The 23,052-nt window shown below is 37.3% G+C and overlaps 2 protein-coding genes and 1 non-coding gene across 6 annotated transcripts; 1 reads left to right on the plus strand and 2 right to left on the minus strand.

The window, feature by feature from the left end:
- Positions 1 to 5,644: 5,644 nt before the first annotated feature.
- On the minus strand, positions 5,645 to 7,490 carry LOC103452301 (fe(2+) transport protein 1-like). Its single transcript, XM_008391808.3, has 3 exons — positions 6,887 to 7,490; positions 6,568 to 6,717; positions 5,645 to 6,053 (listed from the first exon to the last, which is right to left on the minus strand). Exons 1-3 carry the CDS (start codon positions 7,484 to 7,486, stop codon positions 5,748 to 5,750), a joined length of 1,056 nt encoding a protein of 351 aa, XP_008390030.2. The 5' UTR covers positions 7,487 to 7,490; the 3' UTR covers positions 5,645 to 5,747.
- A 1,206-nt stretch (positions 7,491 to 8,696) lies between these two features.
- On the plus strand, positions 8,697 to 10,802 carry LOC103452302 (uncharacterized). 3 transcript variants are annotated; one of them, XR_011574606.1, is made up of 5 exons: positions 8,697 to 9,220; positions 9,301 to 9,485; positions 9,726 to 9,860; positions 10,067 to 10,186; positions 10,314 to 10,802. It is a non-coding gene; the product is annotated as an uncharacterized protein (transcript). The 3 variants fall into 3 exon arrangements; XR_011574608.1 differs by having other exon boundaries at positions 8,740 to 9,213; XR_011574607.1 differs by having other exon boundaries at positions 8,748 to 9,220; positions 9,557 to 9,860.
- A 1,623-nt stretch (positions 10,803 to 12,425) lies between these two features.
- LOC103423774 (serine/threonine-protein phosphatase 7 long form homolog) lies at positions 12,426 to 18,306 on the minus strand. Of its 2 annotated transcripts, XM_008361852.4 has the most exons (8): positions 18,124 to 18,306; positions 16,518 to 17,349; positions 16,136 to 16,427; positions 15,952 to 16,029; positions 14,657 to 15,837; positions 13,619 to 13,771; positions 12,880 to 12,987; positions 12,426 to 12,774 (listed from the first exon to the last, which is right to left on the minus strand). In XM_008361852.4, exons 2-8 carry the CDS (start codon positions 17,346 to 17,348, stop codon positions 12,694 to 12,696), a joined length of 2,724 nt encoding a protein of 907 aa, XP_008360074.2. In that variant the 5' UTR covers position 17,349; positions 18,124 to 18,306; the 3' UTR covers positions 12,426 to 12,693. The 2 variants fall into 2 exon arrangements, with proteins under 2 accessions (XP_008360074.2, XP_008360075.2); XM_008361853.4 differs by lacking the exon at positions 15,952 to 16,029.
- Between the last annotated feature and the right edge of the window lie 4,746 nt (positions 18,307 to 23,052).

Below are 23,052 nucleotides of genomic sequence, written 5' to 3' on the forward strand. Positions count from 1 at the left end.
TCATAGTTGCACTGTCTTCACTTTCCACTTCCCCCCACTCAAGCAACTACAACTTTTCTTTCTTCCTCCCTCCAATGCCCTACATGAAGTCATCACCATTCACACTCCGTAGTGATTGGTTCATATAGGATAAGCTCATCAACAATTTTCTCTTCTTGCTAGATTATATCTAATTAATATATGATTCCATTATTTTATTCCATAATCTATAGTATAATTAGCAGCTTGCTAGGCTAGATATGTTGTTCAATATATATTCTCCAAATCTTTTCTTGTGGCCTTGTTGTTTATGGAGTATCATTTGTCGTGTATTATTTATAGTGGAAAATGGACCCATATTATTCTAAAATAATCCTAACATCCATGCGTGATTGTCTTTGTGTGCTTAATTAAGCAACTTAATTAAGGTCATAATCCACTTACAATGTGAAAACCAAAAGTTGTTTACGTGTGATTTTTTAGTGATGGGAATACGGTCCATACAACAAGTGTCATAATACATGTGATTGGATATTTAAAAAAATGAGAAAATTTGATATAACTCTATTTTCAAGAGTCTCTAAGCACAGAGGTATTTCAATATCTCATTGGCCACCATCGTGCATTTCACCAACACCAGGAATCGAAACTAGGACGGCAATGTGAAATATGGGTATAGAATTCGTCCTAACCATTGGGCCACCCCGTGGTGGTTTACCCTTAACTAATTTTTTTAATACAACGCTATATTATACACTAAAGAGGGGGGATGGGGAGTTCGGCTAAGCCACAAAATAGACAATCTAATTTGGTATTGAATTCATCATCTACTAGATTCGAACCTAAGATCTCTTGTCATCCACGAGATTCGAACCTAAAACCTCTCATTTACAAGTGAAGAAGAATACCACAATATCAAAATACCAAGCTTTACCCTTAATTGCTTGAATATTATGATTTTGGCTTCCTAAAATTTAGCTTGCACTTTTTGTGGATTTTATCTACTCCTTAATTCCAGGTTGACTTTTCTAGAATTTAGCATTCAGAACCGAACGTCCTTCAAATTTCTGATCTTCCAAACTTTCTACATACCTAAGACTCACCACTGCATAATCTCTTCCCTTCTTTCATGTTTTGTAAATAAACAAGCCATGAAATCAGCAACTAAGAAACAACTAACAACGCTATTTTATACCTTCGTACTTAAGCCAATAAACCCCACCCCAGCAAACCCAATGGACCCAGTAAGCATAAATTATACATGTTGACAACGAACATAAATTCAATTTGAACATAAATTACCTGTACAGAACCCCGTTACCTCATTCACCCTTATTCAAATTATGATGGCTAAAAACTCAATTGACTCTGGTTCAAACATATTTAACCCGAAACAGATGCAATCGTAATTAACTTTCATATAAAAAATCCATCCCAAACCAACTGTTCGTTCAATTTGTTTTCATTGTATGCAGGGATAAAAAAGATTTGTTATTCAAACCATAGGGAGTCAGATAGCGATTGATGTAATTCGGTTTAAATAAGTCACACACGCTTTAATTGTTGACGTGGGTGTCATACTAGTGAATTCTATTCCAAACAGATTTGTATAAAATTGGACCCGTATTTAAAAAAACTCTAAAATAAAATTTCTAACCACTTGTATTATGACAATTGATGTACCAGATCATATTTCCGACACACTGAAAAATTTCTCTGTGTTTTAGAACGAAGGGTTTTTGTGTAATTATCAGTTTTAAAAAGGTAATTATAGTGCCAAGTGTCGTGCCATATGAATTTCAATGTGAAATAAGGTTTTTTTTTTATTATTATTATTTTTTTTGTGTGTGAGAAAATTCATTGAGTCTGATTGTCTTGTTTGAAAAAGGTGTTTTAGTGGCACCACCATCATTACTTTCAAAAAATACGATGTTATGATACTCTGTGATTCCAATTCCTTCTAATGTAGCTAAAAGAATTATGGAATCACTTGAAAATAAGCTTTCACTGTATGAATTATTTTCATTGTAAGAGTTTTGGACGTCCGTGGAAAAGTCACACTACTAGAAATTTGAGTACAGGCCACTTATTTTGGGGCCACGTCCAACTCACGAAACAGTGGCGTTTTTAGGCAATAGCCAGAATGCTGTAACATGCATCTGTGTCCATTTGTAAGCCACGATTATACCGTGGCCAATGTCTATTTCTCTACAGTGCAAATCTAAACTAATTATGTAGTAAACACGGGTTTATAACATTAGGCTTGATTCCATGAACACATACACCCCAGAATTTTGAGTATCGTCCTAGTACAATCCTAATGTCACATGCAGTATTACTGTTGCCAAATTTGCAACCAAAAGACGTACATGAACCATCTCAATCCCCTTTGGTATATTTACTAATCATGAACGTCCAAATCTTTGGTGCAACTTAGCCTAAGCTAGCCAATTAATTCTCGAATATTGACATTTGATTGGTTTCTCCCTAGCTAGCTAAAGGCCCCAAGTTCCTTTTAACTTAACCATGATTATATGGAGATTAACATGTTTATCTAAGCAAATCATCTATAGAACATGGTTTTTTAGCCAAAATGGTCCATGAGATTTGCATAATACATCACTTTGGTCCCTGAGATTGAAAATTGTCCACCATCAATTATTTTGGTCATTCCGTTAAAAACTCCGTTAATTGTCCCAGAACTCTTGGCCGAAAGTTTGAGCAATTTTCAAAACTTCGTAGCTCAATCGTTTCTTAACCAAATTCGACCCCTAATATATCAAAATGAAGATAGAAAAGTGTAGAACCAGATTATACCTATTTGGAAGCCCAATGGTTGCCGGAGATGGCCTGAAAATAGCTTGAAAGGTGACTGGTCCACAGGAAAACTCACCGGAAACTGGGTAAACTTTAAACGTTCATAACTTCTTCAATACTCAATGAAATCAAGTGATTCAAAAATAAAAATCATACTTTTCGATGAGACGAAGAGAATGGTACATTTCTTGATAGCTAAATCACCATGGTTTGGCTGGAAAATGGATCGAAAGTGGCTGTCTTGGTCTCAAGTTAGCCACTTTTGAACCATTTTCAGGAAAAACCACGGTGAATTAGCCATCTATAAAGGTACCATTCTCTTCGTCTCATTGAGAAATATGATTTTCATTTTTGAATCACTCGATTTCATTGAGTATTGAAGAAGTTATGAATGTTTAAATTTTACCCAGTTTCCGACGAGTTTTCCAGTTTTCCTGCGGACCAGTCACCTTTCAGGCTATTTTCCGACCATCTCTGGCAACCATTGGGCTTCCAAATAGGTATAATCTTGTTCTACATGTTCCTTATCTTCATTTTGATATATTATGTGTCGAATTTGGTTAAGAAACAATTAAGTTACGAAGCTTTGAAAATTGCCCAAACTTTCGGCCAAGAGCTCCGGGACACTTAACGGAGTTTTTAAATGAATGACCAAAATAATGGATGGTGGACAATCTCAGGAACAATTTCTATTGATTTTCAATCTCAAGGACCAAAATGATGTGTTATGGAAATCTCAGGGATCATGTTAGCTAAAAAGCCATAGAACATTGATAAATGAATTTGAATTCTTAATTATAAGAATGATTAAGAGGATTCTCTAAGCATCGAGAGCCACAATCATGTTGTCCTTGATCCACCAAAAACTGGCAGCTAATTTACTAATGACCGCAAATGCACTTGCATTATGTAGAAAATGCGCAATTAACTGTTGTTTGTGACCTTAGATCGTCATCTTTGAACCTAACTCCACAAAAAGTGCATGCGTAAGCTTGTCAACTTCAAAGCTGGGTGTCTCCATTACCTAGATTAATTGCCCCACTTAATTTCATGTGGATAAAAGCCACCGATTGTGTTAATTAATTACCCATAGATAATACGACAACAATTTGGTACTTAGAGTGATTAAAATTGTACCATTACACTAGAAATAAGCTGAGATGTGAAAAAAAAGAGAACATAAGCGTGATAAGGAAGTGATTTACGCACACTTATAATATTCTTTCTCTGTACACCTATTTTTTTGCATACACACCCTTGTTTATTTATGATATTTAGATTGAAATTAAAAGAAAAATTAATACACCAAAAAAATAAAAAAAAAACCAGAATGTACAAAGAAAAAAAAAAGAAAACTAACGAAAAGTCCAAACAAACTTCTCTTTTGATGAAAAATCATTTTTAAAGGTATAGTGAATAGTACTAGAAAAATGTATAAATGTGATTTTTTGTTAAAAGTAAACAGTATCAAAAGTGTTTTGTTAAAACTCCTAAAAAAAATGCAAAAATTTTGTCGACATATATTAACAACTAAAAATCATTTTGAGAGTATAAAATGTGAACAACTGTTTTTAGCATATCTAGAAAAGTATCATTTGAGAAGAAAGTGGTATGTATTCATAAGGCAAACAAAAGCCACTTATTAAAGGCAAGGCTTTTAAAAAGGTCTTGAGTGGAATGAGTGTCTCTTTGACTGCATCGAGGGACACTCTTGAGGCCCTATTATTGTCTTCTCCAATTTTATTTTTGGAACGAGACCTCTCCATCTTTCACTATTTGCGACGTCTGACCCATGAGCATGGGACAATTTATAGCCACGATTTCAGATTTGTTTATGATTCTAGCGAATAGCTTTTTTCATTTTTTAACTTACAAGTCACTAATGTTAATAGTAGCACTACATGAGTCATCTTCATCATTGGAAACCATAAGTTGGAGTACTCTTCTCACAGAGTCAATGTACCTAATTTCTGCAAAACCTTCGAATTCCAACTAACTTCCTTTTTTTAACTAACAATATGATATTCACAAAGCTATATTTACAACATGTAGACTCACGTGTAACAATTAGATACTAGACTCACTACAACCAGAGTGAAAGAAGTTGAAGTTTCATTTTAAACCAATTGACGATATGGGTAGTGATGACTCAACTTCTTACAAATTGTTGCATGGTTTTTCATTTTTCAATGTTTGACTCTTTGTACCTTTATATCCTCACAAAGAATTCTTCACAAAACGATTTTTATAACATGTAATTAACAATTAGGTATCAGACTCACTATAACAAGAGTTCTAACTAATTTATTTCGGATCCATTAACTTTAGGTGCTAGTGCTAGTCAATTAATAACCCTTTTGTTCCATAAAAGAAAAGGCTGATGATGATGTATTGTATGGAAAATTGAGAAATCAGGCCAACAATAATAACAAGACAGCAAAGGGATCAAAATTAATAATATTATTAATTCAACCAGTGATGGACTCATGGAAATGGCGATAGAAGTTTCTCTAGAGCTGGAAACGAGTGGCTGAGCTTAGTTGAGTAACCTTGTACTAGTTAATTAGCATTTAGGTTTGGCAAACTTATAAATATTAAATAAGATTGGTCAGTAGTCCTAGAAATGATTAGAACGACACTGGAGAGAGGGGATTTAAAATTTGAACACACAACTTCATTTGCATCCGGTTGCTGGAGTAAAAGCTTTTAAACACTTGCGAGTGACAACTTTCACGTCCCTTTCATTGGTTAAGAGATTTCAGGAGAATGCTATGGATGGATACAAACTAGTTGCCAATTAAGGATTGAAAACTGAATAAATTAAAATTCTCAAAAAGTTTAACCCTACTGTACCTGCAGATCACAGCTAATTAATACATAATTAAGCAGCTAGCTAGCACAATCCTATTCTATCTTATTAATCCATCTGACATAATTGTTGATCTGTTAGGCTAAGCCCATATGGCCATTACTGACATGCCTCCTGCCCCAAAAAGAACTGCAATATAAGACAACATTTGGAGCTTCACATTTGCTTGCAATTTAGTCCCCATGAAATCAGCTGCTAGGAGATCCACCAGCGCCATATAGTTGAGCAGCCCTGCAGATGCAGCATTTAGCAACCCGACCACAATCAGAGCCGTCGGACTGTTGTCACTGTATATATGTGACAGTGCAATCCCTAGTGCTATCCCAAATGGTGTCGTGGCTGAGAAGAAGAACACCATTGTTGCTTTCATCTTCATACCATATTCAGCCTGCAAGCCACGTTAATTTGAAGCATGTTTTAGGATTAATTATACAATTTATACTTTAATTGGCTACTTAAAGATGAGTAGGAACTACTAATCAAAATTTCTCAAAATTGTTCGTTGTCTATTTATAGAATTTCGTGTTTATAATTAGAAACGTTTATATTATAAATTACCCTATAAAGATCGCCTCTGCAAGAAATCAATTAAAACTAAGGTCGTTTAGTAATCAAACTATTTAAAAACAAATGAACGGTATTGGTAAAAGCATTACAAACTGTCTATGTATTTGCTACAATACATTAACTAAACGACCTTAGATTAAATTTATTTTTTGGATAGATGATCTTTACAATATGATTCATAGTATCAATGATTTTGATCATAAACACAAAGCTCTGTGATTAAAACACTAAGAGTTTTGAATGGAAATTCCTATTCATCTTTGAGTAGTCAAATATTGTTCATTAATAAATACAAGGCTGGTAGATTAGTTGGTGAATAATGAATTAATAATCACCTGTAGTATGCATCCGCCAAGACCCATCCCTTCAAATAGTTGATGGAAGCAAAGGGCAGCAATGAGTGGTCTGATTGTGCATGGATTATCAGATGCCCCCATTGATAATCCAATCACTACCGAGTGCACTACAATTCCTAGTTCCAATACCTGCATGCATCAACACTCCAACTCAGTTAAAAATGATTCAAACCCTAACTTAGTTTCAAGGTAATGCTCGATTAATAGCTTTAATTTAGTTGAATACGCTAAGCAAGTTTAAATGGTTAAGAGTATTCGAGCACGCGTAACAAACTACACAAAATCATAAGATTAATACCTGTGCCACAACACGATATCTCAACAACTGTGAATCCTTATCGTCGAGTCCCTCTTCAGTCTTAATGTCATGACCATGCCCAAAAGGCTCTATTTGAGAAGAGCTATTTTTGGCGTTCTCCTCATCTTCGCCGCGAGCTGCACCGCGAACTAAATATTTCCTATAGTGACTCATCGAAAACGAGTCCACCATGAGAGTAAGAACGGCTGAAAGCATTGCCACGAACGTTGTGAACGGAAACTTGCTCCACGGATGTTCGGGCAAGCACTCGGATGTCAAGCAATCGAACGAGTCGGGCAAAACGTGCATGAACCCGGTGGCAAGTATGACACCAGAGGCGAACGCTTTGACAATGACGAACATGTTTTTGCCGGGTTGGAGAGCCGAAACCTTGCGTGAAAACATCGGCAAGCAGACACCAATCATGCTCGTGACCAAAATGGCAAATAAAGCAATGATCTTCAGGATCAAGGCCTTGGATTTGTCGTGGCATTGTCCTTTGGATTTGGACCCGCATTGTTGTGGTTCCTCGGCGGCTGCATTGACGGCAATGCTGATGAGGAGGAGGATGACGGCGAGGGCGTGGAGTTTGGCAGCCATTGAAGTACTTGCTTAGTAATGGGATATCTATGTTGGTGTGTGAAGCTGAGTTTGTTGGAATTAGGGTTTTATAGATTCAAACCTAGGTCAAATGCCAGGAGTACCCTTGATGCGAGATTTGTTTTAGATGGTTTGGAGTGGTGAATTTTGAGATGAAGAAGGGTAGTTTGGAGAGCATGGACTGGGGACGAAGAAAAATTGTGACGGGCGTGTGGTGAGCTTTTGGCATGCGCGGAGTTTAACTGAGAGTTCTGTGCTACGTCATCAGTTGGACTCGTCCTAGTCAGCTGCTTGGATGTCGTGGCATATTGCTGAAAGAGACTTAATTTTTTTTTTTTTGAAGCAAAAAGAGACTTAATTAACTTTAATGAATTTTAGTAAAATTAATTAACGAAGTTAATTAATGTTTTTATTAAAGTTAAATGATTAAAAAGGAATAAAAATATATACTTGTTTAGCTTAATTCAAAATCTCTCAGAAAAAATAAATATATACTTGTTTAGCCTAATTCAAATTGGGAATTAGCCATTTTTTTAAATGCTTACAGAAATTCTTTTTAATTGTATTTATAATTCTTTTTTAGAAATATTTATGCTTTTTTTGTTGTTGGATAATTTTTTGAAAAAGACTCCTATCAAAGATAAACTCCAACCTCTTTTATCCAGCCTGTTTTCAAATCCCCCTTTTGATAAGATGATCTAACAAAATTCGCCCATTTAAAGAGATCATTTCTAGATTCTCTTTGTGAGGATTCTAGGGATTAATTTATCTTAGTCATTCATCATACATCTTGCGGTCAACTTTTGATAGGTACCTTTTGTGTTCAATTTTAAATAAAAAATTTAAAATAATTTATGACCATAAAATGACTGATGAACGAATAGGATGAACTGCTTTATAGGATCCTCATAAAAAAGATCCGAAATTAAACTGGGCCCAATAGGACCAGTAGGCCCAATAGACCCAATTAGCCCACAGGAATGCATTTTTATAACGGTCACCAGAACAGAAACATCAACAGCAACAGCAGCAGTAGAAATTTTTAATTGCGACAGAAATACAGGTGATATGTATTTTTATGTAAATAATAAAAAAATTTATTTTTTAAATTGTTAACTTTTTAACGCACAAATCCCACAATTTGTATAATAATATACTACTTCGTGTGCCGATCATACTGAAATATCTCTCAAGCGGCAGAGACGACACTGTTTCCTTATCCCCTTCTCTCCACCTGCATCTTCTTTCACTTCTCTCTCTCTGAAACTTCCCTCCCTCCTTTTTCTTCTCTCTTCCTCACATTCGATGCTATTGCTCACAAATTCTCTCTCTTTCCTGCATGGCAAGAGGTCCCTGTCTTTCCCGCGCACAACGAGGCCACCGCCGCCGCCCTTCTTATTCCTCAACCCAGACTCCCGCCGTTTTCGACTCCCTCAAAAGTCTTTTTTTTTTCTCCACTCTCATTTATTTCCACTTAAATTATGTCACTTTTATTTTCTTTTTCGTATTATTTTTGTTTTTAAGGCCGTTGGAGGAGTAAGATTCGACGGCCCGGAGATCGAAGTCGGCGAGGTGTCGGAAACGGAGGACGGTGACTTGGTGATCGAGACCGGCGTCACGTGGACGCTGACTCCGGCGTTGACTCTTCCTCAAGGACTTGAAAAGATCAGAGAGGCCGTTGAGGAGTTGAAGCTCAATCCTCCTTCCACTTGTACCGGAATTCATAGGTTTCAAGTAATTAAAAATCTCCGGTTTCATACTGGTTTATCACACAATGTGCGTTGAATTGTGGATTTTGATGGCGAATTTCACAGATGGCTGTGCCGCTGAGTGCCAAAGCCTGAACTGGTTTTGCATGCAGTTATCCTCTGTTTTTCATGGGCAAGGATGTCGAAAACCCGAGTTATAAATCGCTGTACGTGAATGAAACCCGAGGAGTTTTCGGAATTGGTGCCGCGGTTCACTTTGCACCTTCATCATCTTCTTCTTCGTTCAAAAGGTTAGTTCTTGTCTTTCTTTTTGCCCTCGTTGATTTTGACGGGACACCCACACAAGTAGCTCATGTTGTAGCATCACTTGTGGAAGAAGGATTTACTGCAGTAAAGCTGAGGGCACTATTCTCATCTCTCTGAACTCATATTGTTACCATTACAAAGATTCTTGTCAATACGACTTTGTTATTACGCATCAAAGAAAGCGAAGGCTTTGGTTTGCGGCTTTCCAATGATTTTTGCAGCAGGTAGCTATACAGGCAGTGAGAAAGAAAGTCGGATACCAAATTCAAGTTCGCGCTGACGCCAATCGGAACTGGACATATGAAGAAGCTATCCAGTTTGGATCCTCGGTAAAGGATTGCGATCTGCAGTATTTAGAGGTATTCACTCTGCAAAATTGGTTAACATTTCTACTCTACATTACCACTCCCTCCCGAGGGATGGAATCTCTTTCAGATCAAATTTTATGTGGTTGGCATACTTTAACGATTTAAATTTTCTCCTCATCTTTATTTGTTAGGATTAGTGATACTTGTCAATGTATCTTAATGCCATCGTTGACCCTGAGACTATCTTTTTGTTGCAGGAACCTGTTCAAAATGAAGGCGATATTATCAGATTCTGTGAAGAAAGTGGGTTACTTGTGGCACTGGATGAAACTATTGACAGTATTAGAGAACATCCACTTGATAAGCTGGATGAAACTGTGAGTGGCAGTTTATACATTGCTCATTAGTATCTTAATCTCTTGCAATTTGGTGTCTTTGTTACTGAAATTCATGACCATTCGAGGGCGTGTTCCTGATTTAGGTTGTTCATGTTGGTTCTTTCAGGTTATTAAACCTAGCGTTGTTGGCGGCTTCGAAAATACAGCAATCATTACCCGGTGGGCACAGCAGCACCAAAAAATGGCTGTTGTTAGTGCTGCGTTTGAAAGTGGCCTAGGTTTGTCAGCATATTCAGTTTTGCTGTTATCTCAACCAGAAGAATTCAGAAATCTGTGAAATGATGAATTATTCATTTGCCCCGTCAATAGCTCATGGATTAGGAACTTACCACTGGCTAAAAGAAGATGTAACGACTAACGACCACTCCTCTCAAGATAGGCTGTAATCCATATAGTGGCTTCGTAGAAGCATCGTTGCAGATCAAGTTCTTGAAAATTTCAAATAAATGGCAACGTAGTTCATAGAAATTTTACTGGAGTGCAAGTCAGCGTATTGTAGCTCACTGTAGATTCTCTTCTCCCATCAAAGTCCACGAGATTGGACAAAGATACGATGTTAGTTAAAATTTCATATACTTGAGACTCTCTCTCTCTCTCTCTCAAGTTGCATTGGTTTCCTGTGTCAGCCTCAATTCATACTCGATCGTGAAAGCTTGATGAAGTCTTCATTGATGCTAGACGTGGACTATGAGATAGTAAATAATTGGATCACTTGCTCTTACGTTCGTATACCAGTGACAAATCTAAAATTCGAACCTTGAGAAGTTTTAGATTTAAAGGTTCAAGTTATTTAGATAGAAACAGTGTAAAACGTGCAAAAAAATTCAGTTTATTCGCTGAAAACATTTTGTTGAACATTTGGTGAACTTATTGTCGTCAGCCGAACGAAATTGTGTACAAGTCAAAAGATATTGACATATACCAAAGCAATATAACGAGTGCTATTGAGAGAGCTTATCACGTATTATCCATGCAACCTGCGAAAGGTATTTTGTCGAACATTTAGTCTGCACAAAAAGTCCTCAGAAGACTTTCACATATACATTTCTCGAACTTCGAGGGGTTATGAGATCTCAATGTGCATCCACCACGGAGTATACGAACGATGATTGCGACAATCGATGCGAGATGTGCGTTAAGTGTAGTCCATTGTGGAATGTTGAGATCAATGGTTTATCAGCCCGACATCAATGGTTTTGCATACCCATCACAAATTCAAAATCACCTTCTAATGAAATTTTCTTTAGTAAGGAAAATTAAAATCACTCTCAACCTTGTTACTCAAGAGTTAATTTTGATTACTCGACGCATTTGCATTTGTGACGAACACATTTGGGACGTCCATCAGTATAAATCTCGGCAGTCATTCAGAACTTGGCAACGAATATTGCCAGCTTGCTGTCTGTCTAAGCAACTGCATTTTCCGTCGCTACAAATGACCTTGTCGCCAACGCACTTGAATTTTCCTTCGCACTCACGGCTAGTTGAACATCGGCCTGTTTCTGGTGACTGGGCGATTTCAGGTGGCGGTGCAGAGCCGCCCAGAAACTCTAAGCACGTGCATTTGTTGTCGAGGCAAATAACTGTGCCTGAAGATGAGCATTCAGTTTCGTTGCGTTGGAAAATTAGGTTTCAGTTCGCCGGAAACAGCTGCATGTGGCAATGCATGGCCAATGGGCCAACTCTATCTTTCTAAGCTAAATTTAATTCCCCGAATCCATATGTGACATCCGATTGACGAAATCCAATCGTTTGAACATATTTTCGTTAGAGACCGCTACTTAATCATTATAACAATCGACGATCCAACCGTTAAATCATTACCAAATTTTGATATGTTATTATACGTAATATTTGAGGACCTTAGGAACTTATGGATTGGAAATCCGGTGGGTGGATCATTTTTAACGATCTAATAGGATCAATTTTTAGCAAAATGTTCTTAATTGTTCTTGAATACTAAAACTAGTATTACTAGAGACAAAGTAGGGCTTAGTGAGCTTATAGCGGTTAGTGAGCTATCCCAGCTAATATATACCTTAGTTTACATGTATAGGAGGCCTTATTGTGATATAGATGCGTATTTATCTTTTTGATAATATGAATGACATGTATGGTAACTATTATGAGCCTAAAATCCTATTAGAAGTATTCCGTGGAACTCTATGCTTGTGTGACATGTTAGTTAGTGATCATGAGAAATTGATAGTGCAGGCGATTACGTTGTAAATCATAGGCGTTGAGATAGGGATAAGGAGGTTGTATGTTGATCTAACTGCACCATGTAGCAGTGGCATACAGATGGTCCTGCTTGGTATATCCGTGATATGGGACCATACGCATTTCAGAGATGATCACCGCTTGCACGATTAGACTATGCTTATGGTTCTGCTTGGTTTGTCCACAATGGGGGACCATACGCATGGAGCAGTACTATCAAGCTCCAACGTCTCCGACTCGGTAAATTGTTCAGGTGACCGAGGACCTCACGGGCTAGTCTGCATCGATGCGAAGTCCAACTCTTGATCAGAATCGGCCACTTCTTCAAAATCATAGAAGGGATTCGCCTGCAATGGAAGCCAAAAAGCATGGAAATATTTTTAACACATACATTTGGCTCCAACACAAAACGAAATACTTATCAGGAATTTATGAAATGTAAACACAAATACCTGAGGTCTTGGAGTGACTGCTTCAAAGCTATGAAAAACAGGATTATCAAAATTTGGGGGTTCCAGAACGATGTAAGCTCCTTTATTTCTGCACCTATCTCCTGTCCCCTGCATGTGCATGAAGAGATTAGTGTCAATTTACAGAATGCGAAAACAGGCACATAAACTATTTCATAAAATCCGTAAGTAAAACCAAACGTAGATGAACTTGAAGGCTCAATCAAGAGTTAAGAAAGCATCACAGCATGAGTCGGGAGACGGACTAGTTACAAATAGTCAATAGCTATACATTTAGACACACAGAAACACATTTCATGTGCTGCATCTATAGATTTTAGTTTTATATTGGTTCTTTCTTCACTGGGTTCAAGTACCTTACTTTATCTATGCTCTTTTCCTATTACGCAAACGATTTCTATACAGATGTTTTCATGGGTGGTATCATCCAATCACTATCTTACTATCTTGATATCCAATTACTATCTTTGATATTTCCTGTTACAAGGCTAAAAGAAAGTATTCATTCTGGTTTACTTATATTACTATCTTGATATCACAAACCTCCCAAACCTATAGAACTTACCAATGTTAATAATAAAGATAATTGAGTTTAGGATCTTAGAAGGAAACAGGCAAAACCACATCAGCATAACCATACATGCATCAAGCAAACTTTGCATCGCAATTTGGCATAACTATGAACACAACAAATACCAATCTCAAAAGATCCTAAACAAACCTGAAATTGTGGGTAGTCTGGAGCACTAAACAAAGTAATGAGCTTTCCAGACTCCACAATGTGATCTATGGTGAACCCGTTATCCATTCCCTCAAGACCTGGCCTTTGCCTCTTGTCCCGCGCATCAGGGCCTTCATGCGTTCTAATAATCAACTGTGGTTTTGACAATATAGAATAACCCAAATCTTAGTATTGCACCTCTATTATGATTACCAGTTGTGCAAATACAACACAAGGAAGTAAACGTAACAAGAGAGTAGAAAGAAATCATCTCATGCTTAGTGTGTGAGAGAAACATAAGTGCAACAGCCTTTGTGCAGTTTAGAAACATTACAGCTGCTAGTCGTTTTTAAAAGGATTAAAAGTATACATTTTGTTTCCTTTAATAGTAAAATTTTAACGGAAGACATAGCCAAACCCCACCCACCATCTACCTATTGAGCCAAGGTCAAGGTGGTTAAAAACTATCAAAGCAATAACAAAACCATAAGCACCTGCATCTCTTATACATGCTTTCATAACAAGCTTTAACAATCATCATGTAACTCTGAACCTAAAATACGCCATTGTAAGAACCTATTCGTTGTCAACATTATATTAGGGTTAACAACTGATCATCCGGCAGATATTGTTTTCGACTAATTAACTTCGTACGATCATTCAAAATTATATTGAAGGACTTGTCCGCATTTGTTTTTAAAAGTTACCTAAATTTAAATTCACAGCACTTAGGAACACCAGTAACCAAAATCAATCAAAGGTATAGTTCTAGAAAAGAAATGTGCATCATCTCTAGATTACAGTTAAAGCATGCCATGTTTCGAAGTCACAATATGCTATTAATTGAATGCATCACTTAACAACAAACACAAGCAAGTCACCAGAAATTAGACAACAAAAGGCATAATGTTAAAGATCATAGCATCGACAAAATATCCCACAACATATTGGTTTCCAACATGTAAGTTGTAACCGTGCAAGTAAACTAACATTCAGTTGCCTAAAACCAAGAAATGCAGATTCCATGTTGTATATAACCTTGAGTTGAGACTTCTTGAGAAAATCCTCAGTGCAGTCAGGGCCCCAAAGCAAACCAATGCCTCTCTCTGTGTTCAAAGAAAGACCGGGATCCATGGAGGGATCTGACCATAGCACGTCACCAGGAATCAAGTTCGAACCTTCACACGAAGGATCCAAAACCGATCTTTGAGCCTTCTTTAATTCTTCAAATGTGCCAAGAGACAATGGACTGCTCAGTTCAGGATCGAAAGCTATTCTCCTTCTCTTCTTTCCTTTTGATCTCTTGGGGTATGCCGCCATGCTGCGAAACAGCCCACCATGAGCAGTATATACATACTTCCCGATAATGGATGTCAAAGGGAGACGCTTAAAGCACCAGAGACATTGTCGGTATACATCTTTCCCTTTGTCTCCATACTTTGTCAACACTTCCTTCTCAAATCCATAAACGGAAGTGCAATATTTGGATTCATGATTTCCTCTAAGAAGATAAACGCTCTTGGGCAAAAACACTTTCCATGCCAATAAAATCAAGAAGGTTTCGAGCCCCCAAGCCCCTCTATCAACATAATCGCCATTGAAGACGAATAATCGATTTTCTGAAGGAAATCCAGCATCATTTAGAAGGAAAAGGAGATCATGCAGCTGACCATGAATGTCTCCAACAACGACAACAGTGGATTCCGAGCCTAAGCGGTCGATTAAAACGCAATTTGCCTCTTTGTGGAGGATATTGGAGGCGCTGATGACCAAGCTATCGAAAACCTCCATAGGAAACATGTCCGGAAATTTCATCGGGTCAAGATTTCTAGAAGCCCAATCCATAGTGGACATGAGGTTTCGAACCCATTCAAGGCTGAGCTTTCCGTCGGGCGGCCATACAATTGGGATTTTGGGTGGTGACGGCGATAACAATGGGTTGTCTTTGGATTCAGAGTTTTTGATGAAGGAAGACGATGAATCGACGACCGGCGGCGGTGCTACTTGTTCTGCAACGTCTTGAGTTGCAGATGCAAATGGAACATGTGCTCCTGGTTCTGGAACATCTTGAGGTGCTGATGTAGATGGAACAGGTATAGATGCAGACGGAACAGGTATAGATGCAGATGGAACATCTAGATTTGCTGCTCGTTCAATGACCTGAGTTGCAGATGCAGATAGAGCAGCTGCTGCTGTTGCTGTAATTTCTGCCTCAGACCCTAACCAAACACAAATTAAATGTGAATTTTATGAATATTGATACACTAAATCTCATTGCCACCCATATAGTCCATGACTCCAAGGATGATAAGGATTAGGAGCCTTGCTCTTACATTCTTGTACTGTAATATGGATTCTTTCTATGTTTTCGAATCCTCCAGATTTGGTTCCGCCTTCTCTCAGGTTCGTTTCTGGCACCGAGCCCCCGCCATCGAATACCAATTAAAAAAAAATGTTCGAGCATTTGGAAAAACAAAAGCATATTTTATTTCAGTACTAATGGTTCAATATTCATACCTTGTTGATCTAACCGGTTCCTCACAAAGCATGTCTCCAACTTCTCCCACTCTTCTAGATGAAGTTTCCAACTTCGAAATCTTGTGCGATCAGAAAGCATTGGGGAACAGGCAGTCACATCGGCCTCTCTAAACCCAAGTTTCCTTGGGCAAAGATCAGGACGATGGAATATGAGGGGGCACCTGTGGATCGGGTGAATCAAAATCACCCGGCAGCTTCCCATCCGCCGCTGCCCCCTAATCTCTTCGGGGAGGAAATTGTCAGCAAGCCTCATATAAGGCTGCCAAGTAACCTACAAAACATGTATATTAAAATAAAACCATTATTAAAATAAAACCATGAAAGCTACGTAAGTTACAGGCTAAAGGTAAAAAAGGTGTACCGAATTTTCATTTTCCCAAAGGTTCTCCAAGTGCCGATTAAAGTCCCTCACTTTGTGCCTATTAGAAAGCACATTATGAAACAATTTTCCCCAAGCACAAGACAGCGGGAACTCGCTGGGATAGGTGTCTAACTCATTCCCGAAAAATTCCGTCACAAAGGCAGGGATATGCTCCAATGCCCACACCATTAGGAAGAACAAGTGGCTGCCAATAGCATTTTTCCTTCTTTTATGATGACTCTCTAGACTATAGTGCACATGGGAAAGCAGTGCAACACCCCATGCATACTTCTTTATCTCACCTATCTCGGACATGCAGCCCAAGTAGCCCAGATTCACGTGCACATGGTCTAAACTGGGAACCATTACCGTGCCTAATATGTAGAGGACAAATCCTCTAACATGACAGGAAAATCTATCGGCATCTACATTTTCAGGTACATGCTCAAACTCTTTTTGTAACCAACTAAGGTTCACCGCATTTGATTTATCCTTCAACTCACTTTCAGGCACTCCCCCTAACAAGTTTTCAAGGGCATGAATGTTTGTTGTTGACTTTATCACCGGGGTCCCTTCTACTGGAAGCCCAGTGATTAAAAGCACATCTTCTAATCCGAAAAATAAATTTTGATTATTAATCTTAAAACACCTATCTCTAACATCATAATGCCTAACAAGAGCATCTATCATGCTATTGTCATGGGCATTTCTACCAACAATAGTTGCTAAAGTATATAGATTATCTAACCCTGTGCCCTCTAATGCCCCAAGAACCCTTTGGTCCACTTTCCATTGGGACAATTTACACAACTTTTCTCGAGACCCAATCATCCTGCAAAAAAACAATTAAAACATATGCCAATAAATTGCCGAAGCTTGAATGTGCAATAACAATAACTATGTCAATAACAGACCTCATTCAAAAGTTCATTTCACATTCATTATTGTACTTTCCTAACTAAACTAGTCTAATTAAAGTAAGCATTTGAAATGTAGATGCAGCAACATTGCAAACCATAAACTGCACATACGAAAATTATGCCTTACAAACAGAAATTTTTGGCCACTGAGACATGCAGGTTTCTATATTCACATATATCCTCAAATCTCTTCCCAGCAAGATGCGGATTTCTATATTCACATATATCTTCACATATATCCTCAAATCTCTTCCCAGCAACATGCAGGTTTCTATATTCACATATATCCTCAAATGCACATATATTCCAGTTCAATATGCCTTACAAACAGAAACTTTTTGGCCACTGAGACATTTCTGGAATTCAAATTGTCAAAACAAGTGACTCTGAAATAAATTTAACAAATACAGATATGCATTACAAACAGATCAAATTAAGCTTCTGCAATCAGAAACCCTAAATTCAAAGCTTCTGCATTACAAACATAGGAATTACTATTGAAGCAATCCCAAATTTGGGCAGCCACAAAATTGAGCATGCTAAAAAACCCTAGATTCCTAAATCAGTAAGAACTAAGAAACCCTACATTCGAATTACTATTAAAGCAGCCCCAAAATTGAGCAAACTAAAAACCCCGAATTCCTAAATAACAAAGAAACCCACATAAACCCTAATTCATAAATTACCTTGGGATTGGGCAGGATGATGGTTTAGAAGAAGACGGATGAAAAACAGCCCAACAGGAAGAAGCGCCATCAGGGGAGTGGGAGGGGGAACTCAAATTCTGAAAGACTCAAAGGAATGATAATTCTTAATTTACTAGTTTCACTTTCGTATCAACCACAAGGAAACTTTGGAATAAAAAATGGTGTAAACTGTCGGTTTACCCATGAAACTTTCACCTTACTTTCAATTTTCCCCTTAAACTTTTCCATTGGAAAATTAAGGACTCAAACTAATTTTTTTAGCCAATTTGCCCCCTACCGTTAGTTTTTCATATATTCCATCCATATTTCCGTTAAGTGAAACCATGTGCACAACATGCGAGGGTAGTTAAGTTATTTCACTCTTAAAAATGATTAAAAAATTGAAAATAATAAAAAAAGCAAAACTTTCCCTCTATTTTTTCCCGCTAATTCCTATCCTCGATTTTATTTTTCCCTCTTATTCCTATGCATGATAAATGACATATGGTGTTATTGTCTACCATTTTTATTTTCTCTAACAAATTAATAATTTGACAAATGCTAATCGTGCTATTGTCTCCAAAGCAGTGCATTAATATAAGAAACCCTAGTCTTTTTTATGGACATGTTTCTTATATTAATGCATTGCTTTTGAGACAATAACACTATGAGCATTTGTCAAATTATTAATTTGTTAGAGAAATTAAAAATGGTAGTACATGCTTCAAAAAAAAAGATTAACTTAGCTACTTATGAAGACAATAACACCATATGTTATTTCTCATGCATAGGAATGAGAGGGAAAATTAAAATTGAGGATAGGAATTAGCGGGAAAAAATAGAGGAAAAATTATTATTATTATTTATTTTAGTTTTTAATCATTTTTAAATTGAAATGACTTAACTATTCTCACATGTTATGCACATGGTCTCACTTAACGGAAATATGGATGAAATATATGAAAAACTAACGGTAGGAGGCAAATTGGCTAAAAAAATTAGTTTGAGTCCTTAATTTTCCAATAGAAAAGTTCAGGGGGGAAATCGAAAGTGAGGTGAAAGTTCAGGGGGTAAACCGACAGTTTACCCTAAAAAATGGAGTCTCTATGAAACGCTCCTGCTACGTTCATTTTAAATATTTTTACTCTAAAAATTCACTTTTAGTACTATTTACTTACAACACATTTTTATCCTTTTAATTCAAACTCAAAATTTTCAAACTATTTTTCATTAGTTTTCCTAATGGAAAAGAATATGAAATTTCGGGGTAATAAGTTTGACTTTAAATTTTATCTAAATGGACGGACCCCTTTCTACAAAGTTTGGGATCCAGACTGTTGAAATTTGATCAATTGACTACAAACATGGGCCCTTTTAAAAGTTATAACAACTGTAGCCGTTTGATCAAGTTTCAACGACCCGAATCGCGAACTTAGTGGATTTGGTGGAAAGGGATCTGGAGAAGATTCATTTCCTGTCTAAATATACTCACTTCAAAATCTCAACACAATGAGCGATTTCTTAACATAAAGTTTATCTATTTTTATTTTCTTACGCAACCATATTTAGATCATTTCCAACCTTTAGGCTAAAACCTAAAATTTTTAGTCCATAAAATTTAGGTTTTAGCCCAGAAACAATTTTTCTTCTTCAACCCTTATGGCCTAAATTTTTTAGCTTGAGGTTATTAAATAATAAATTTAGGCTAATTTTTTCTGTTAAAGTATCATAATTTAATTTTATGAATATTTTAACCTAAAAATATTTAATTTCTGATAAATATTAAAAAATTACTAAATTTGGGTAAATTTTGAGTTAAATAATTTTTTAATTATTTTAACCGTTATATTTAAATTTGAACCGTTAGATCTTTTTTTACCGTTAGATTTAATTATATTCGATCTCAGTCGTTGAATTCAATAAATCATGGGAGACATGCTCATGTTGGTGGGGTCTCGCTGGTGATGCCCACACCATTTTCTGGGATAAATCATGGGGGGAATTTGGCTTTGTTTGGCTTTTAGCTTTTAGCCCACACATTTAGCATAAGTTTGGTTGGGTTGGGTTTGGAAGGGAATAAAACCTAAAAAATAGCATTTAGTCCAGGTTGGGTTTGGTCTTACAATAACAGTAAGATAATAAGTTGGTATTAAACTCTCTATTCACAAAAAATTAAAACTTCATATTTGCAATTGAAAATGAATAACACTGTTCGTAATATTAAGTAAAATAATTTTTCTAATTGGATCATGACTGATACCAAGCAACTTGTGTTGCCTTGGGCATCAAGCTTATGTAATCTTGTTCGAATATATTGGGACTATTTCTGTTTAAATTATTCTTTAGAGATTGATGGACAAAGCCATATATTATTAAAACTTTTTTTTTTCCAAATATCTTTCTGTAGAAAGAAGATTAATGCATACTAGTCGAACATTTGAGTTGCAGTCATTCTGTTTAGAACATTTACCAATTTGATTTGGCAGCAGATAGCCAACGCATTAGCATTGCCCATCAACACAGTAAAGCTTCCCCGATGAACATTGATAATTAATCTTGTCGCAGTCTTTCTGTTTAGAACATTTACCAATTTGATTTAGAAGGCGGTAACGCATTTGCATTGACCATCAACACAGTGAAGATTTCCAGATGTACATAAATAATTAATATTGTCGCAGTCAGTCTGATTCGAGCATCTACCGATTTGCTTTGGCAAGCCAGATAATTGATCAATATTTGGAATTGGTTCGGCTTTTGAGAATAATGGTAGACATGCAAATAAAAAACCCCACTTCATTTAGAGACGTTAATTATGTAAATAAAAATAATATTTAAACACACAAAATTGACACCATTTCATATAATATTTTTAATATAAATTGTGTGATAATTTTGTATTTATGTAGGATGATACACTAAACCTAGTGAAAGAAAAACTCACAAGATGCAATAACTAAGAACACGAAGATGATAGCTGCCTTAGATGTAAAGTTGTCCATGTTTTTGTGTTGTGCCTTGGTCCGTTCATTAGTACGGAAACGAGATTCAGATTACAACCTTACCAAAATCACACCAGTTGAACAGAATAAAATACAAGAAATAAAGACACCGAGAAATTTACGAGGTTCGGCAAAAACCTGCCTACGTCCCCGGAGAGATATTGCTCTTCACTATGAGAATAACAGTACAAGTATACATGAGTTAAATCAATATAACCCAATCTCAAATCCCTTGCACACCCACTCATAGAATTTTCCCAAGAGCCTCACTCTACTCCAAGAGTTCTTTCACTATAATACTTTTCACTCTAGCTCTCTTGATTTTTCTCTCACCCATGCCCATGCTTTCCCATGGGAGAGCCGAATGCTCTCCCCCTTTGGATGCTCTCTGATGCCTTCTCAGAAGAGAGCCGAATGCTCTCTCTCTCTTTCTCCACTTCGGCTCTTTGCAGTTAAATGGAAAGAAAATGAATCAACCTCTCCTTTTTTGCACAGACATAATGATGATGCATCATGCTCCCTTTGCCTTTTACTCAAAACCCAAAGCCATTTTCGTGGCATGCAAATGGGAAATCAATAAAAAAAAGCCAAAACAAAAGAATCCCATGAAACATCATCATTGTCTTCCACTATTAGCCAAAATGAAATACGGACACATTTGGTCACTATTCCGAAAGCATAACACACAAAGTCACTTAATTGTTAACAGCTCAAAATATGAGCCAATCACAACAATCTCCACCTTGGCGAATATACTGTGCAAAAATCCTTGCACCCATCACCAAAGTCCATTGGCCTTACGTACCAGCATACACACCCTGAATCAACCTCTTTGGTCCTGTTTCAATTCAGTCACTGCCAATGCATGTGCAGCTGCTGCAAGCTAAAAATCACCATTTAGCTTCAGACAGGATCTCGACACATCCTCGTCTCCTCCAGCAGGTTTTCCTCATCTTCATTGTCTGCAACCTGGAAACTTGTCAGCGCGCCCGTTTCCAGCAACAACCCATCGAGCCAGACAAAATTCCCACACTTCCTCCTACCTCAGGACCATCTCATCACCTGTGAATCCCATAGCTCCACCTGCTGCAAAACCCCTGCAACACTCGAGACTAAACATCACCAGGAGAAGTGTTGCTTCGAGTACCTAGAGGACATACTCAAAGTCTTCCGCCACAAACTTGCTACAACCCGGCCTTGCACTCGTAGCACTGTGGACCCTTGCCTCCGGAACCGGATCTGAACCTGCTATCTCTCTCAGATCCTCTTTCCAATTTTCTTCCACGATTCCAACCTTTAATAACTTAAGCAGTCTTGTGCCCACCATCATCCATGGTCTCCTTTGTGTATCATTCCACACCAAAGAAGCTTGCACATGCTCCAAACTTACTGTAACTTTCCATGCAGTAAAGTTTCACAAGGTTCTCGTGCGAATCTGAAAGTAAGGTAAGAAGAAAGATGCCTTTTTCTTCTTCCTCAACATCAACTTTCGCAGTTGATCCAAGCATCCCTGAACACGACTTCCATTTCTTCAGGCTTCCATTACTCTCCTTTACCAAGAGCAAAACTGCCTCTCCCATTAAACTGTTCAACTGAAAAATTCATGGTGAACAACAAATCTGGACCTCCAACGAACCAAAGCCTCCAACGATGCTCTGATACCAATTGTTGTGCCTTGGTCCGTTCATTAGTGCGGAAACGAGATTCAGATTACAACCTTACCAAAATCACACTAGTTAAACAAAATAAAATACAAGAAATAAAGACACCGAGAAATTTACGAGGTTCGGCAAAAACCTGCCTACGTCCCCATAGAGATATTGCTCTTCACTATGAGAATAACAGTACAAGTACACATGAGTTAAATCAACATAACCCAATCTCAAATCCCTTGTACCCTCACAGAATTTTACTAAGAGACTCACTCTAC

Source organism: Malus domestica, chromosome 13 (genome assembly GCF_042453785.1).
Source record: "Malus domestica chromosome 13, GDT2T_hap1".
In the NCBI taxonomy this organism is placed as follows: Eukaryota; Viridiplantae; Streptophyta; class Magnoliopsida; order Rosales; family Rosaceae; genus Malus; species Malus domestica.